The sequence below is a fragment of the Protopterus annectens genome, chromosome 5.part0, assembly GCF_019279795.1.
Source record: "Protopterus annectens isolate FY-2018-M chromosome 5.part0, PAN1.0, whole genome shotgun sequence".
In the NCBI taxonomy this organism is placed as follows: Eukaryota; Metazoa; Chordata; order Ceratodontiformes; family Protopteridae; genus Protopterus; species Protopterus annectens.
The window spans coordinates 347,635,307-347,654,609 of record NC_056735.1 but is presented as its reverse complement, the minus strand read 5'-3'; the positions used below and the strand labels follow the sequence as shown (position 1 = coordinate 347,654,609).

Sequence of the window (19,303 nt, the reverse complement as noted above, 5' to 3'; positions counted from 1 at the left end):
TAAGCATATGAGATTTAGGAGATATAAACTGATGGTAAATATTTAATACAGCACACAGTGATTGAAACTATAGATTCATTTAATGACATGGGTATATGGCTAGATCCAGCTTTAAGTTTTTCTAATCATATCAACAAATTGGTTTATGAAAGTTATAGAACTATAGGTTGTATAAATAATTTATAAAGTCTAGGAATTCAGAAATGATGAAGTCATTGTTTGTTAGTTACATTAGACCTAAACTTGAGTATGGAATAGCAACATGGAAACCTTGTAAGAAAACAAGCATGAGTAAACTGGAAACAGTACAGATGAAATATAGCAAGGGCATCCATGGATGTGAAAATTTAAGTTATTATGAAAGACTAAAATATCTGAACTTGAACAGTGTCTCTTATAGCTATCTAATAGGAGATCTTATTCAAATACATAGGGTATTTCGAGACAACTACCTCTAAGAATGTTTGGGTTTATCAAAAAGTAGTAGAGAATTATCAGAAAACCTATGTAGAAGATTTTATAGGAATGAGAAGTGTACTAATTGGTTCTCTGAGACAGCAGGTGATTTATGTAACAGACTACCAAATTACATTAAACCAAGCACTAGTTTAGATATTTGTAAGAACAGCCTGGACACTTATTATGGGAACAAAAGTTTTAGTATACTGGTAGGCTATAAGGGCATTACTGCTTGTGCTTGAACTATTTGCATGTATATATGTATCTATGTATATTCAGCAATAATGAAGAAATGTAGCAATCCTGTCACCAAATGTGATCTCCAGTTTAGACAGCAGACATGTATGAATGACCACGTCAGAGTTAGGTATTTTAGCTTCTTTCAACAATAGCACACAAGTAGAATCTGCCCCAATAACTACCATATGCATGAGTGCTTATCACATATTTTCACATTTAGTTGTGATCACTCCTGCTGTTTTAAAGGTGGGGGGGGGGGGGGGGGTAACCATACATAAATGTTCAGATAGTTATTCTGTCAATCATCTGTAAGCACATGGAAACAGCTGTTACCGGCTTTAAAATTCCCTAAAATCAGTGGTTATTCGAAAAGGACTTGAAGAAGTCTTAGATGAGTTTTTAACCCAATACATATACTTAATGCAACACAGCATACCTCTCAACTGTACCGAATTCCTCGGTAAAGACTGGTTTTGAGGGCAAAATATTGGGGTGCTATGAATTCCCGAGTGATCCCTTTTATTTCCAAATTTCCTGTTTTTTTTTTTTTCTGGATGAATTTTTTTCCCTGACATCATCACATGCAGGACGTGTGAGACGACATCAGCTATGACAGCCTGACAGAATGCCGAGCCAAAATTTAACTCGCAGAATCCGCAGTGCACACCAGCACATCTTTCTCCAGATAAACACTGTACAGATTTATTTGTACTTAGTTCTGTGCTTGACAGCCTGCATTTGTGCTTTAAGGTGAAAGGCATTTGCACTCGGCTCAGCATTTGTGCTTAAGTGTAGTTCCTTAGATTTGTTAACAGCAGCACATCTTTCTCCAAGTAAACACTGTACAGATTTATTTGTACAGTGTTCTGTGCTTGGCTCAGCAATCTGCATTTGTGCTTTAAGTTGAATGGCATTTGAACTCAGCTCAGCATTTGTGCTTAAGTGTAGTTCTTTAGTTCTGTTAACAGCAGCACATCTTTCTCCAGGTAAACACTGTACAGATTTATTTGCACTTAGTTCTGTGCTTGGCAGTCTGAATTTGTGCTTTAAGCTGAACGGCACTGCTTTTCAGCAGATTTATTTATACTGTTGTTAAGCTGCTGATGTGTGTGTGGTTGTACTGTTGTTAAGCTGCTGAGGTGTGTGTGGTTGTACTTTTGTTAAGCTGCTGAGGTGTGTGTGTTTGTACTGTTGTTAAGCTGCTAAGATGTGTGTGTACAGTTGTTAATCTGCTGAGTTGTGTGTGTGTACTGCTGCTAAGATGTGTGTGTGTACTGTTGTTAAGCTGCTGAGTTGTGTGTGTACTGTTGTCAAGCTGCTGAAGTGTGTGTGTGTGTGTGTGTGTGTGTGTGTGTGTGTGTGTGTGTGTGTGTGTGTGTGTGTGTGTGTGTGTGTGTGTGTGTAAAATGCCCCAGTTAAGTAAAACTGGTGGTTAGAGTTAGACAGACTCAAACTATGTACCTTAGGTACAAGGAGCAAGAGCCTAAATTCTCTACCCATACCACCGCCACTTATGATTCAAGTAGTTAAGTCCATAGTTTTCAACTTCTCAACTGTCTAAAGTTTTACAGAATGTCTGGAATGTTTGGCTTATACCTGTGGTCTGTTCCTCTTAGAATTTGTGGTTTTCTGGCAAATCTGTGAGAACTGAATTCAGTAAATAATGATAGTCATTTAAGTTTCAGTCTTCCTATGTTTCAGGAAATGCATGGTAACACAAAACATTTTATTCTAGCAACTCTTCTAATATTATACAAGCAATGTTTAAAATATGTCACTGGTTTTGGGCCTTTATCCCCCCAATAAATTCTGGCTTTTTTCAGATTTCTTGTGCTGCATAGTTCTTCAGGGGGAGAGAAGTTTAGTGCTGCTTATGCCAAGTCTGTTTGTGTTTGTTGTTAGTGGCACAAAAGGTAGAATACTTGCTTCTGATGCAGAAGGCTGTGGGTTCTACTCCCACAGTATGTAGATTGATTAATGATACTCTACTGTGTACACTTTTGAAGGGGTGGATGCTGCAGTCCTGAGAATGTCCTCCCTAGCGGAGATACCTAGTAACTATGAACCTGTTATCAGTTTGCCATCCATCCCCTACTGCAATATTACTAGCTTATCATTTGTTTAATGTAACATAGGTAATTTATTCCTCAAGGGCATCAGGTACTTTTTTGTGGATGAAACAATGAAATATAAAGTTGTTTGGTAGCAGCAACTTAATTATTTACAGATCTCTTTAATGTGAAATTATTTAGATGACTTTTACTTCTGCAGACATTGTGCATATTTACTGATATTGGTGGTTTGTAGAAGTTTGAGCAAATGTTTATGATGGAAATGTTCTGAATTGGGCAGTTTTGTCATTATTGGGTCATGCATTTTGTTTCATTACTTACCGGAAAAATGTTCAAAACAATACATTTAAAAATTGCATGCGTGCTGTATTATACAATGTATATAATTTAATACAATCAGGAAGGTGTATCAAAGAACACATGTATGTGTTGTGTGCAAGGGGCCTATGATTTCAAAACAGCCTAAAGGTAATCTTTATCCATTACTGGCCAGATGGATTTTCTTTGAATGTGGTTTTCAATGCTGTTTCAATTAATGTGAGTTTCAAGGGCAGAGAAGTTTTAATGCTAAGTCTGTTTTCATTGTAAAACTGTATTGATTTGTTTAGCAGATGTCTGCTAGTGTTTGTGCTATAAAATGTAAAATAAAAGTTTTAAATGAAATCCAAATAATCATTGTAGAAGTAAAGCAGTATGCATATTACAGTGTTTATGGTAAATGAGGCAAAATAGCCAAGTAATGGGACACTGGAATGGCTGCCGGGTGGAGGGCTATGTAGGAGGGGCCCATTTGACCAAGATTTTGTGAGGGGGGGGGAGGGCGGCAAACTCGGACAGCCTCGAGTGCCACAAACTCTAGCTACGCCACTGATCAGTAGGCCATGGAGAATGACTTGGCAAACTATGATATTCTTTTGCTAAGATTAGAATATTAACAGCAAAAAAAGCACCAGCACTAGTAGTGCTGGTCCTTATTTGCTGTTACTGTTGGATTTTTGGACCTGTGCACTAGCTGTCCATGCAAAGGTTTCTTCGGTTGTCATTAAGATTAGAATATTGCCTACCAGTAAATGCCCTACTTTTACTACAAAACCCACATACTGCAAGTCACCAAAAACAAAATCCTAAGGTTCACCATCTTCTCTCTTCCCAGTGAACATCACTGCTACACATTTAAAAAAAGGTTACTATTTACTACAAGGTCTGAGGGACCATATTTTGGTTGACTGTTCTTCAGTCTGCATTTGAAAGTTGGTATTCCACAATTCCATTGGAGTGGGCAGGATTACATAATTATGTATGCAAATTTTATGTTAATCAGCGTACAGATCTGTAACTATTTTTCATGGGCCTGTGTCCAGATTTTTGATGTTTCCAGGTTGAGAGGTATGCAACACAGCAATCATAAATAGGCATCTCACCTCCTTAGCTACAATGCTGTGGGATAGACACACTTAGAAACACATTACAAACAGCACGGCTGCTTTACATATTGTATTTTTAATTTAGCTAACTTAGAAAATGTGAAATGAAGAATATGTCTCAGTGATCTACAGATGTTAACCACCTGATATTAAAAGTCTACTGTTTGAACTTCTATGTGCTATATATTTAAAGCCTTGACACTCTAAAGCCTTTCAAGACATGCATGGAAACATGATCAGTTCTCCAATGAGCAGAAGAGATTCCCATTATTTTAATGAATTTCTAAGTGGATCTGAAAAGTCCCAATGCAATACAGCAATGGAGGTGAGCTGCCTGATTAAGATTACTGTGGTATCTGTGCAAGCAGGTATCTACATACTTATCTGAGACTTCTAGTCCTTTCCCATTCCAAATAAACAAAATTCTGTTCAGGGTTAATAAAATATAATTTTATGCTTTCAACAATCAGTTTACAGAGGTATTATGGATGCTATAGTAAAAGTAAATTAAATGGCAGACACTAACACCTAGAAAAAAATACAGCAAATATATGTTGTTCTTCTTTCGGCTTTTCCCGGTTAGGGGTCGCCACAGCAGAACTCCAGTCTGCTAATGTTTGGCAGTAAATTTTTATGGTGCCCAGGTGCCAGCTCGACACCCAACCTTCAATGAAGGCACGCCCATTTACGCATGTCTTTCGAACACCACTCGACTGCTGGGAGGACATGCAGACTCCACACAGAAGGAGCTCCAGCCAAGAATTGAATGGGAGAACCTCTTGCTGTGAGGTGACAACGCTACCACTGCACCACCACAAATTAAAATAATACTTTCCTTTTTTTATCAAGCTTTAAAGGTATTCACAGCATTACAAAGAACAGTAAAGATTCATCCTTAACTACACATGTTTATGGAAAAAGAAAAAGCGCTTGCAATTTCTCAGATATATATATATATATATATATATATATATATATATATATATATATATATATATATATATATATATACATATATATATATATATGTATATATGTGTGTGTATATATATATATATATATATATATATATATATATATATATATATATATATATATATATATATATATATATATATATGTATATATATATATATATATATATATATGTATATATGTGTGTATATATATATATATATATGAAACATTTCATGCCATGTTTGGAGAAATGGTCATGTGTCTCATTAAACCTTTCAACTCCGGCAAGCAAATAAAGAAAATACATACAGACACACAAATTTGAAAAGAAAGCAACTTAGTATAATAATACTATAGTATTGCAAGCTAGCATTTCAGGAAACTATTTTTTGCAATCACCTTCTGGGTCAGAAGAGAATCAGCAATTAAAGGAACAAACAGACGCATAATGTTACCCTTCCAAGTCAGGTCATCAACCAGTTTGTTACTTTCGTTTGGTGGCAAAATGCAAATAAACATGAAGTTTACACATAAAACATGTAAATTATTTAACATTTGGGGAACATAATGCTATGTTAAGAGGTAGAGAATATAAACAGAGTGATGCATAGGTACACAATACTAAACATAGTAATGAAAAAAGTAACGTTTACTAAAACACAGTTCAACAGAAATATTTTGTAGAACACATATAGTGGAACAGAAATGTACAGCATTCAGAACAGCACAGTTCTATTTAGACATAGCTTTCAAACAAGCAAAATACAGCAGCAGCTGCCAGTTTATTTCTTAGTATGTGTTGAAGTCCTGTGGTATGCATTACTGTGCTTTTAGTGTTCATTATCTGCCTATGTAAAGTTCACCTTGTTCTGCTTGTTGCTCATTCATATACTGTCCTCTGTTGCATGATGTTATGTACACACACACAAACACACACACACACACACACATATATATATATATATATATATACCTCTCAACAGTATAGATATTCGCAGAATGTCTGGATTTTTACCTCATATTTTCGGTCTGTTTTTCATAAAATTGTAGTTTTCTGGCAAATTAGTAGCAAATCATTAAGTTTTAACATCAAATAATAATGACAGGCATTTGACTTAAAGGCTTCATACTCTTCAGAAAAGTCATGCTAATGGAAAAGCTGTTATTCTATCAACTTTATAAGTTTGTAAGAATAGTATTTAAAAACTGTCCCTATTTTTGGGCCTTTGTACCACTTTTATTTGTGGCTTTGGCCAGATTTTCTTGCTCTAAGAGGTTGAGAGGTATGGTATATATATATATATATATATATATATATATATATATATATATATATATATATATATATGTCAGATGGTCGAACCTGACCCCATCGAATGATGGGATCATCGACCTACTTCCGCAAAATCGGCAATGTCGAATTCTGACATTGTCGAAATACGACTCATCGTAAACCTCGGAACAGGCTTTAACATGGGTCGAGATGGAGGGTGAGATTCGTAGTTCGACAATGTCGGGTTCGACATTGTCACCATTCGTCCTCCTGACTTCAACTGAAGTGGTTTGACTGAACCCACTTCGACCTTCTGATTGTCACCCATAGATATATATATACACATATATATATATAGACATACACACACACACACACACACACACACACACACACACACACACACACACACACTTGTGTGTGTGTGTGTGTGTGTGTGTGTGTGTGTGTGTGTGTGTGAGGTCAGTTTCATTTTGCCCTACCATTTCACATATCTTGCAAAACAGGTATACATAACCTCAGAAACAAGAGTCATGTTTGCAAAACACAGTAGCAGTTTAAAGAACAGCGCTCTTCATTGTTTGAATCAGATGATATTGAGATCTGCTGGACAGCTCTGCTATGAGACAGGGGACAAGTGCTGCAGATCAGTGAAATAAATAGTTTAAATAGAACATGAAGTGAAATGAACATTCAATTCTCCTTGCACTGATATACAGTTCGAACTAGACTGGCAATTTTTGGGATGAGTTATAGAAAGAAAGATAGTATGGCGACTAAAATGCCTTTCCTAAAATTCATATTCAGTTGTGTAACTTACAGATGATGAAAATATTAATTTTCAGAACTGGAAACACTGCTGATGCATTGCCGGATACAAAAAAATGAATGTTAGCAAGTTGCTTCAGAATATACAGCACAAGATACCACCAAGTATCCCCTCAATCCAAAAGTTTGATCTTAATCTATATAAAGCAAGACTTCTGTTTTATAATCAAGACACAAGCAGCAGGTCAGAAACTTAATAAAAAATGATTGCTATTTTTTGCAATAACTCAGTGTCATGTTAACAAATGTGAATACTCACTGGTGTTTGATTCATTAATTATTTTTATTTATTTTATTCTTTTGCAAACTGAGAAACCCAATAAATCCAAAACACTGTCTGGTTAAGTGATTTACAGTAAACAAATGAAGAATGACAGAATCAAACCATGGATTACAGGATGACCATGTCAGCAGCTCATAACCTTAATCCTTTGTGCTAAACTACCACACAAGGATCTAATCTTTAATAAGTCAGTATTTTTAGTCTCACATTATCCCACTTGTGTAATACAGCATCTAAATGAGAAACATACATAAATGTATACTGAAAACTATGAAGACTGTTTTTTATGTCTGAATGTGTTGGCAAATGTGTGATGCAATAAATCACTGATATTACTTTAATTTGTTCTCATGGCATTTCCATAGATATAATTAGTCATACCTGCAGTGCAGTGGGACTAAGCTGGTTCCATGTTTCGTTGTCCAAACTAAAGACAAAGGCATTAGCGAGTCCATGCAATGGAGCAGTGATAACATGTAGGAGCATTAAAGTGAAGTTGGAATTATCTGGAGAAAAAGCATTGTAAATCCTGTCCAAAAAAGAAATAACATTGTAAAAGAATAAAATAGTGCACATCATATGGAGTGAATGGGTCAGAAGAAATATTTCATCTTTATAACAACTGTCCTCACAAACTCTGACTGGACTAACTCCTTTGCTGATAATTTTGTGAGTGCTCTAGTTACTTAACAGTTCTAGAGGTAACAGTAGCAAATATAAGAGCTTCACCTTATACACATTCTGCCTGCAAGGATGCAACACAGCAATAATAATAATACTCTTATGACTAGCGTCATATGCAAGGCTATGCAAAGGATAATCATTCACTTGTGTAACAATGACATAAGAAATCTCCAGACTCTAGACCCAACCCAATTTGGCTTCGTCAAGGGCAGGTCCTGCCTGCTCAGTTTTATGGACTTCTTTGAGAAGGTCACCAATACCATGGACTTTAACCACCTTGTGTGCACAGTGGTGAGGAAGTCCTTCTATGTGGCTCAACTTACATGTAAGGGCATGGCATCTAGGTCTACGGATGTCATAGTACCACTCTACTCGGCCCTCATCAGACCAATAATCAAGTACAATGCACCCTTTGGCATGTACCTCACTAGGCACCTGCAACAGTTGGAACATCCTCACAGGTTTCTCACCAGAAAAATACAGTGATCTGTGCCTGACCTATAAGGCAGTCTCTGGCCTAGATCTGATGGAAATGTTGCATATTCACAAAACTAACTGCAGATCATGCTGGAGAGACAGATATGTGTCCCAGAGATTGTTCCTCCTCTGGAATAGGTGCAATAGGTTTCCTATTCACATGAAGCAGAGCCCCTCCCTGACCATCTTCAAGTACAATCTGGACCAATGGATGGGAAATCACAAATCTACTCCTGGGGAGGCACACATGTACTTTATGGACTGAGGCAGACTGCAAAATTAGTCAAAACCCCACTTTCTGACCCTTGTTATCTTTCTCCTACATATAGAAAATTGGGTAAAATATGGGTAACACTTGCTAGGCTTCTAAGGGTTCTTGAGCCCTTAGCCTAATAATCCCCTATGAACTTGGACATCAGAAACCATTCTAGCTATTAGCCAAGTATGAAGTGACAAAAAATTGATACAAAAAAGCAACCTATGAGTAGCTGGTACCTGATATTCTGGGAAGTCCTAAAGAGGCATTATAAAATTAGTTAGAAACTGAATGTTTATTAATAAGCACTTGATACTTTCCTCCTGTATTCTGTATGGTCAGTCTGCTTCATTTTTGTCTATTTCTGATGAGTCACAACTTGTATACTGTTGTGACCCCCACCACTGCTGCCAGTATGTGATGGACACCAATATGTGTCATCCCCATGCTAGGCCAGTAATCAAGGAGCCTGAATCCTTGCCACTGACACTGAAGAGGGATGTGCACTTGGAATAAAAATGGATACACTCAGTATTTCCAGATGGAGATCTCTCTGCATCAAGTACAATTTCCCTTAAGAGCACACAGGGAACACACTCAGCCCAGGGTATGGATGTCTCTATATCTGTCTCCCACCAGATCCTCAATAAGACTCCCTACAGGTACAGCTGTAGGATTAGGTCCTCAGGCGAGTGCCCAACCTAAATCCTCCAGCACCTTCTCTGTAAATCCAGTGCTTCATGTCCCTGCCTCCTAGTAGCTGACACATATACACTGAGAGATTAAATTTTCACACACACACACACACACACACACACACACACACACACACACACACACACACACACACACACACACACACACCTGAGAAAGGCTGGCACAGGTCTAATAGCTATGCCCCCTTCTGCCCAGACTATAAGGTAGTTACCACTGCCACCAGACACTCCACAATCAGCTACTCTACGGCTCTTAACAAAGGGTGTCCAATTATACTGTGCAATATGTAAAACAAATTGTAGAAACAGTCCAACAATGTAATAAAAAACAAAAAACTCTGTTCCCACTCGTGGATAATATCACCAGCACTACGACAATCACTAACTTCTTCTGTGACTTAAAAAACTTTTTTATTGTTGAATACAATTAAAACCATCAGGATATAGTAAACATAGTGGGGAAATTAAGAAAATACTTGACAAGCATTGGAATATTACTAAAATAGATGGGCAAATTTCTAAAATAATTGGAGAGAAACCACTATGTGTGTTCAAGAATGGAAACAATATGAAGAAACTATTAGAAAGGAAAATACCACCCACAAATGTCATTAATAAAGGCACACAAAAATGTGGAACATGCAAACAGTGCCAACACATTATAACAGCCCCCAGCTTAGTATTAGAAGATATTAACAATACCAAAGTATGGTTTCAAAAGGGCAACTGTAGATCCAGGCAACTGGTATATCTTGCAAAATGTACAAAATGTACAGTATTTTATGTTGGAAAGACTATCAGATGCCTAAGAAATAGATTTTACGAACATTTTTATAGTATACAAAGGAAGGATGACAGGAATGCTCTGTGGAGACATTTGAAAGAAAATCAAGAATGTTCAGGTTTTCATTTTGGAATATTAGAATTGGTCAGTCAATCCTAGGGGTGGAAATATTAAAAAAATAGTGGAAGAAAAGGAAACTATCTGGCAAATTAAATTAAATGCATCAGTTCCACCAGGAATAAATGAATACTTGTCAATTAAACCAATATTGGAAGCTCAGATTTAACTGAATTAAATGTTTCTAAATAATGTTTTTAAATAATGTTTTTAAATAATGTTTTAAAATGTATTAATAATTATTTAAATGTATAAAACTATATATCTCTATGTTTTTTAGTATAGTTTATAGATGGAATGGATTAAATATTGTATATAGAATTTATTTATGTAAGCACTAGCACTTTAAGACATGAATGGAGACTATCATGTGACTAAAGAAGAAAGTATAAATGAATTGTTTTAATTTAATTGCACTGTTCTGAGGAAGTCTGAATTGATGAAAGCGCTTAACCGAATGGTTTTAATTGTATTCAACAATAAAAAAGTTTTTTAAGTCACAGAAGAAGTTAGTGATTGTCGTAGTGCTGGTGATATTATCCACGAGTGGGAACAGAGTTTTTTGTTTTTTATTACATTATACTGTGCAATATAATACTAATACAAATGGTAATAGTTCACCTAGATGGCTAGGCCTTCTGGAGTGGCCCACATAGTGTCACCAAATAAATATAAGCACTCTCAAATGTTAGATACTAAGGACCAGCCACAATAAAAGCTTAAATATACTTAATAATACACAGTAAAAGTACATGAAAATACTGAATATATATTCACAGTACACCACACAGTTCAAACACAGAAAATACTGAAAACAACACTAATATACAGACTCATACAAATAAAGAAAAACAATCTCTAAACTAAGCTTCCCTATATTCCTTATTGAATCTAAGAGAATTTAATGTTCCCTAATAACTTACTTTGGCATGGCAAGATGAAATACGCAAGCAGTGTTTCTAGTCAGGGTCCCCAAATAGAATACTCTATATTCTAAGATTACTCCCTGTAAAATATAATTTCCAAGAGGGCTGTCAGAATAACATCATCTGGTCAGCTGACTCTAGGCTCTCACATTATTCCTCTTTGAAGCTGAGACAGGAATTGAACATAGATGGCTGCAATACATGTGCAAATGTTTATGGCAGTGCCTGGAGGCCTCCCCTCTTTTCACTGAGCTAATAAACAAAGGCTCTGTCCCAGACGCATCATCCCTGATCCTACTCAACACTGTTTTGTACCATTCAGTGATTTAACAGCTCATTTACATTTCCCTTATTTTTCTTAAAATAAGCCAGCTAGTTAACCATTGCTGTGCCAGTGTCCTCTATTCAAACATATGCATTTAATTCAGATACCACAACACATGTACATTTCTCTTCATTTCAGCAGGGTGCACTGGTGATACATTTTAACACAATTAACACAAGCAAAGCTCCCAAATACATTTTCAGCACAAGCATCTGTGCAGATCAGTTTGATATACAAATGACATATAATTATTTATAAAATACCAGCTAGCTGTACTGGCATAAGTCATAAATCCACTGCCTTACTTCTCCCTGGCATGGCTGGCAGTATCTCCTATCATTACAACTGTCATAATAAATCAAACTATTACCAATACCATGACTAGAAGCAGCGTATACAACCCACCTTTACATCGAGTTATTAATATTTTTGAGACCATAGTTACCAATGAAATATATGAGACATATGGAAATCACAGGAGAGATATGGTACAACAGAATTTAAAAGAAAAAGAAGAAAGGTTGTTAGAAGTATAAAGGAATGAAGGGAATCTCAGATATATGCAACCAGACAAAGGTGGGGGTTTGGTCATTTTTTACCAGGAAATGTATAATGATGTTTTAACAATATTATTGACAGATGAAAATACATATACTACTGTTTCTTACAACGAGATTCAAATAGCATACAGAAGGATTGATTCCCTATTGGACGAATATCTTATGGAAAACAGGATAGAGAGGGAGATTTACAATTTCTTGAAACAAACCTATCCAAATATACCACAGTTTTTTGGAATACCCAAAGTACATAAGAGTATTCTGGAACCTCCTTTTCGACCTATTGTTTCAGCCAAAAAATCTAAGACCCATCCATTGGCAGTTTTTATAGATCAAACTGTCAAAGGGATTATTAAGAAACAAAGACATTTGGTCCAAGACTCTTGGGACTTTTTGGGTAAAATAAAAGACAGCATGTGGTCTGAAACTTGTAAACTGGTCACTATAGATGTAAAAGATCTTTTTACATGTGTTCCCAGGTTGGAGGGATTTGAATATTTTGAGGAAAGTGTTAACAAACACCTGGATTCCCCATTGGATAAAAACTATTGACTTTAGAGTTAATGGAAGTTGTCTTGGACAACAATTTTATCACCTTTCAAGGTGAATATTATAAACAGGTGAGTGGGGTAGCTATGGGGGTGGCTTGCGCCCCCATATATGCCAACCTGGTTCTCCTTGAGTGGGAAGAAAGATATGCATTCCCAAGTAAATTCAAGAAAAATATAAAAATATATTTGAGGTTCATGGACGATATCTTGGGACGATGACCAAGGAGGGAGTTTGGAGGAATTCATAGGGTATATAAACGGAACTACCAACTTTTTATCCTTCACACATGAAGTGCAAAACAGTAGTACAAGCTATTTGGACATTAGTCTTAGCAAAAAGGTTGGGGGTTTCAAATCAAAGATTTTCCGGAAAAACACTTGGTGCAACAGCTATCTCCATTTTGACAGCCTGCATCCCTATCATCAAAAAAGAAGTATAATTAAGGGGCAGGCAGTCAGAGTAGCCAGGATGACCTCAGAACACAAAGATTTATTGGTTGAATTTATCTTTTTGATGGAAAAATTTATGGAAAGGGGATATCCCAAGGAAATGGTGGGGGAGATTTTGGATGAGGTGTACCAGGGGTGGGGAATCAAATACAAACCCTTGTTAGGTCAATATTTGGCACCCAAAGACAACCAGGGTGATGGGACCAAAAACTTTTTAGGTGCTTGTATAGTAGAATACAATGGCTTTTCCAACTATTTTACTAAAATTATGGAAAACAACTGGTCTATTTTAAAAACTAATAAAGAAGTTTATGAGACAGTAGGAAATAAACCTTTATTTATTTACAAGACAGGCATGAACTTTAAGAGACTATTTGAAAAAGGGAAAACAGAGTTTAAAAATAAGAAAGGAACATTTTCCTGTGGTAGTTGTAGACAATGTACACATATTAACCAGGTAGAAGGTGTACATTTGAGGAATGGCCTGGATAGTAAAGTGAAGTTTTGTAAAGGTAATTGTCGAAGTAGAATGTTGGTTTATTTGGCTACCTGTACGCAATGTCCTTCATTTTATGTCGGTAAAACCGAAAGGGCACTGAAGGATAGAATTTATGAGCATATGAACGACATCAAGGTTAAAAAGGAGACCAGTGCCCTTTACAAAAATACTACTTTATGTAGATTGTTTACCGATTTTAAATTTGGTATTTTGGACATGGTTAAAATGGACATCAGGGGAGGGGATGCTAAAAGCATTCTACTACAAAAGGAGATTAGGTGGCAATTGAGACTGAGGTCGAACATCACACCAGGTCTCAACGAATATATTAATATAAAGGCCATTTTAGTGGATAAAGCAGGAACTGTTTGATTCCCATCTCACTATTAAATTTTGATCTAGTTTTGGTAAATTTATAGACAATATCACTAAATGATAATATATTCTTGTGATACATACACACCTATTATACATATATATTTTTAAAAAAAACATATACAACATTATTTATTGTTTTAATTTTCAGGACAAGGTCATATATTTTAATGATTTATTTTTATATATTTATTCACTGTTTTTAATTAATTATGACTTATTACATTATATAACATGCATATATTTTTATATTTTCTTATTCATTCAGATACTAGTTTAGTGTAATTTTAATATATAGGTGAGCAAAAGGGAAGGCTTTTTAAATTTATTAACTGTAATAAATTAATATAGTGTTACATACTTCTTTACATTTTTTCTTTTTTATAAGTATATATATATATATATATATATATATATATATATATATGAAGAAAATTGAATGACATGTTTAAGCACTGTTGCACTTTATATTAGCTTTTTAATGTTCTGCAGTTCAAAACAAGGAAAAGTATACCAAAAGAAGTGAATTTTTAATTTTTGGAGTTGGTTTTAAGCAATTGCAATTGATTGGATAATTATTTGCAAATTAGATGATTGTTTTTAACGTGTATAAAAACAGGAGGCACCATTAGTTCATTATCTGATGAAGTCTGCTTTGGGCAGACGAAAGTGCTCATTCCGTTGGATTTTACTGTTTGTTGGAAAATTAAAGAATTGATCTCTCTGTCGGTGGTACGGAACTTTTTGTCTTTTTGGTTACAGTTACACTATTCAGTCATAATAAATCATTTAACCATATGGCTCCTCCATGTAACAGCTCTTTGTGCCTTCACAGAATTTATCTACTTAATAATCCAAGTAAACATCTGCTAAAAAATAAAATAAAATAACCTACAGAATCAAGCAAACAGCTTTTATTAATATCAGAAATGAAATTTCACCGGGGCATTTTGTGACACTGGCTGCTGGACTGCAGCCCCCCCCCCCCCAATTAAAAAAGTTGTATTAATTTAGATTCAGAAAGTCAACTTATTAATTAAAAATCGCAGTCGGCTTTCTGACTTTTGTTTTATCCTAAGGAGATTCAAAGAAGAAGAAAAAAAACAGATAAATTCACTTGCAGGGGGCTGTTTTCAAAACAGACCAGCTTCAGAATGGCATAGGATTATTCCACTAAATGGTAGAACTTTTGAGGACTTCAGAAACGTCACTGAAAGAGCATCATACTGGGCTACTGCATTAAGCAGCAAGGAGCTCTGCCTACTGGAGCAGGCTGCCTCATGTGACTGAAACAGCCTGAGTGGAAATTAAAGGAAAGAAGTAACTTGCCAATATAGAGGCAGTGGTACAAAAGTAGAAGCAAATTATATATATATATATATATATATATATATATATATATATATATATATATATACACACACACACACACACACACACACATACACACACACACACATATATATATATATATATATATATATATATATATATATATATATATATATATATATATATATATATATATGGATCTACTACTATTCACCGAAAGCACATTTCACCAAAAATCAAATTACAGTACACTTTTCACTGAAAGCTCATTTCACCAAAAACACAATTCACAGAAACACATTTCACTGAAAGTTGTAGATGGCCTTTACCCCACTGTAGTGCGACCCTGGAGTTAGTATATATAGTAAGGGGGGGCACCGACCCCCACATATTTTATGTATATATTATTGTCAGAACAGTAATGTATTGCAATGACATGTATTCATGTATATAATTCAAAATATGTGGGGGCCGTAGCCCCCCACACCCCCCATGTGGGGGGGTGGTGACCCCCCCACCCTACCCCTTACTATATATACTAACTCCAGGGTCGCACTACAGTGGGGAATAGGCCATCTACAACTTTCGGTGAAATGTGTTTCGGTGAATTGAGTTTTTGGTGAAATGTGCTTTCAGTGAAAAGTGCACGGTGAAATGTGTTTCAGTGAAATGTGCTTTCTGTGAATAGTAGTAGATCCATATATATATATATATATATATATATATATATATATATATATATATATTTTTTTTTAATAGGCACTCTTCCTTCTACTGTCAGCATCATGTAAGAAGGTAGGAAGGTAAGTGCTTCATTTAATTGTGTGTGTATATGTCAGAATAAGAATCAAAATCACATTTATTGGCCATGTATGCACATATACAAGGAATTTGACTCCAGCTTTGACTCTCCAAGTATAAATTACATAAACGACATACATACAACTATTAAAAACAAGACAAAAAATGTGAATATACATATATGTATATGTACAAAATACAAAGTGTGACTCAGTGCAAACAATACTGAAATAAACTCTGAAAGAAACAAGTATTAACAATAAGTAAACAACATTGCAGAAACCTTGGAGGCTTGGAAACAAGAATACCTAGTCTAATTAGCTGACTTAACCATTTATGAACTTGATGGCCTGTGTGAAAAAATCTGCTTGTTTTGGAGCGTATTAATCTATACTGCCTGGTCGATGGTTCAAAAAGATGGTGGCCTGGATGTGAAGGGTTGGTGATGATTTTCCCTGTCCGTTTCATGACTCTGGAATAATACAGGTCCTGTAAGGAGGGCAGACCAGCACCAATGATATTTTCGGTAGGCCTGACTATTCAATGTAACCTATTTTTGTCATGTTTAGACAGAGCCAAGCCACACTGTTATGGATGAGCAGATAACAGACTCAATGACTGCTGTGTAGAAATGTATCAACCGCTCCTGAAGTATGTTGATCCTCCTCAGCTGTCACAGAATCTACATTTGCTGTTGTGCTTTTTTTATGATGGACACTACATTGGTCTCCCACTTGAAGTCCCAGGAGATTATAGATCCCAAAAACATGAAGGTTTCCACAACTGACATAGTAGTATTAAATATAAAGGGGGGGATGATATTGTAAGACGACTCATAAAGTCCAAGTCATCTCCACAGCTTTAAGAGTGTTCAGCTGCTCAACCTCCCATCTGTATGCAGACTCATCGCCATTCCTAATGAGCCCAATAATAGTTGTATTGTGTGCATATTTAATATGTTTGACAGAGGCATCTTTACAGGTGCAGTCATTAGCATAGAGGGAGAATAGCAATGGGGAGAGCACATATCCCTGGGGGGCATCCGTATTGATTGTGTGATAACTAGATGTAAATTTCCCCAGTTTTATCTGCTGTTTCCTATTGGTCAGAAAACTGGTGATCCATTGACAGGTGGAGGCAAGAACAGAAAGCTGGGAAATTTTCAAGTGAAGAAGTTCCGGACTTATTGCATTAAATGCAAAGCTGGGGTTCACAAACATAATCCTTGCATATGTCCCTGGGTTGTCAAAATGTTGCAAGATATAGTGCAAACTCATATTAACTGTATCATCCACTAACAGCTTCTCACGATAAGCAAACTGAAGGGGGTATAACAAGAGAGCTGTAAATATCCTTCAAGTGAGCGAACACCAGCCTCCCAAAAGTCTTCATGACCACTGATGTCAAAGCAACAGGGCTGTATCTTTCAGTCCTGTTATACTGGATTTTTAGGGACTGGATGACAGTGGCTTGTTTTAAGCAAAAGGGAACTTCACACAGCTCTAATGATTTCTTAAAAATCTGAGTAAAAACAGGAGCCAGTTGATCAGCACATATTTTTAAACAAGAGGGTGAAACCCCATCTGTACCTGCTGCTTTCTTAAAGTGCTGTCTTTTAAAAAAACAAAACACATCCTCTTTAGAGATAATTAATGCAGGCTGAATGTGAGAATATGGGGAAGAGCGAGTCATATAAGTCTGAACACTGAGAGAGCTGGCAACATTGTCATTTGTAGCCTGAGGCTTATCAAAGCTGTAGTAAAGAGCATTGAAGTCTTCAGACAGCTAGTAATTAGCTGCAGTGAAGGGTTCATAGGTTCATACTAGGCTATCTGCCCTAGGGCATTTATAAGCCTAGCCAGAGTGTGTTTGGCTTTCGCCACCCATTTTAAATTAATTTTGCTATGCCCTTTTTTGAGGTTAGTATACTGTGCCTCTGTCTAACAGTGACACAGAAGTGATACCCGGGGTAAACCTAAGATCTTCCATCCACTCATCAAGATTCCTCTTGAAGAGAGTCAATGAGGGACTCTGCCTAACCTGGACTGGGATTTTATTCCAGAGTGAAGGGAGCTTCTGGGTTATGAATCTGTCCCTCCAGCATGTCCTATTTATTTCACTGCTGAGGTTCAAGTCTCTCGACCGTGTAGCTCGATGGGATTTGGATTTTCTCAGGTGCAGCATGTCCATTAATTCTGGGTTGGACATGGCTTTATACGTCAGGCACAGATCGCCTCTGAGCAGGCGTTATGCCACTGAGTAGAGCTGGAGTTTCTTTACCCGGACAGCATATGGCATCTGTTTGAGCCCTTTGATCCTCTTGGTGAGGTACTTTTGGGGTCTCCCAAAAGGGGCATTGTACTCAATTATGGGCCTGATGAGGGATGAGTAAAGAGGCACAATGACCTCCCCTGATCTAGATTTGAATCCCTTCATGATTAGGTGGGCTTTATAAAATGTTCTTCTAACCACTTTGGCCACGTGGTTGTCAAATGAGAGACTGCTATCAACTTGGGTCCCCAGGTCCCTAATTACTTCTTCTGTACTTAATGGATTACCACCTATGTGGTAATTTGTGGGCACTTTGTTTTTGCCAAAGGGGATGACTATACACTTTTTGGCGTTTAGCTTGAGGCCATGGCTCTGGCACCATTTGTCTGTTTCTATGAGGCCCTTTTGGAGGATGCTTGTGTCGGCTGGAGAGTTGATTATGGCGCCCAGTTTGCAGTCATATGCAAACTTGGTCAGCCACAGTCCTTCCGTGTTGGCCTGTACCTCCGAGAAATATATACCGAACAAGAGAGGTCCCAAGACTGAGCTTGTGGGACGCCACTTGTAACTGGTTTGGAGTCTGACATGGCTCCAGCAATTCTAACCATGTGGGTTCTGTCCTTGAGCCAGTTTGCAACCCATC

General features: G+C 36.6%; 1 protein-coding gene across 3 annotated transcripts in view; it reads right to left on the bottom strand.

Moving 5' to 3' along the window:
* Positions 1–19,303, bottom strand: part of LOC122802621 (cyclic AMP receptor-like protein A) — a 3,720,933-nt gene that overhangs the window by 325,479 nt on the left and 3,376,151 nt on the right. For all 3 annotated transcript variants that reach the window (XM_044072312.1, XM_044072313.1, XR_006364962.1), the window contains one exon: positions 7,918–8,065. In XM_044072312.1, the coding sequence (XP_043928247.1) occupies positions 7,918–8,065 (148 nt within the window). The remainder of the gene's footprint in view (positions 1–7,917; positions 8,066–19,303) is intronic.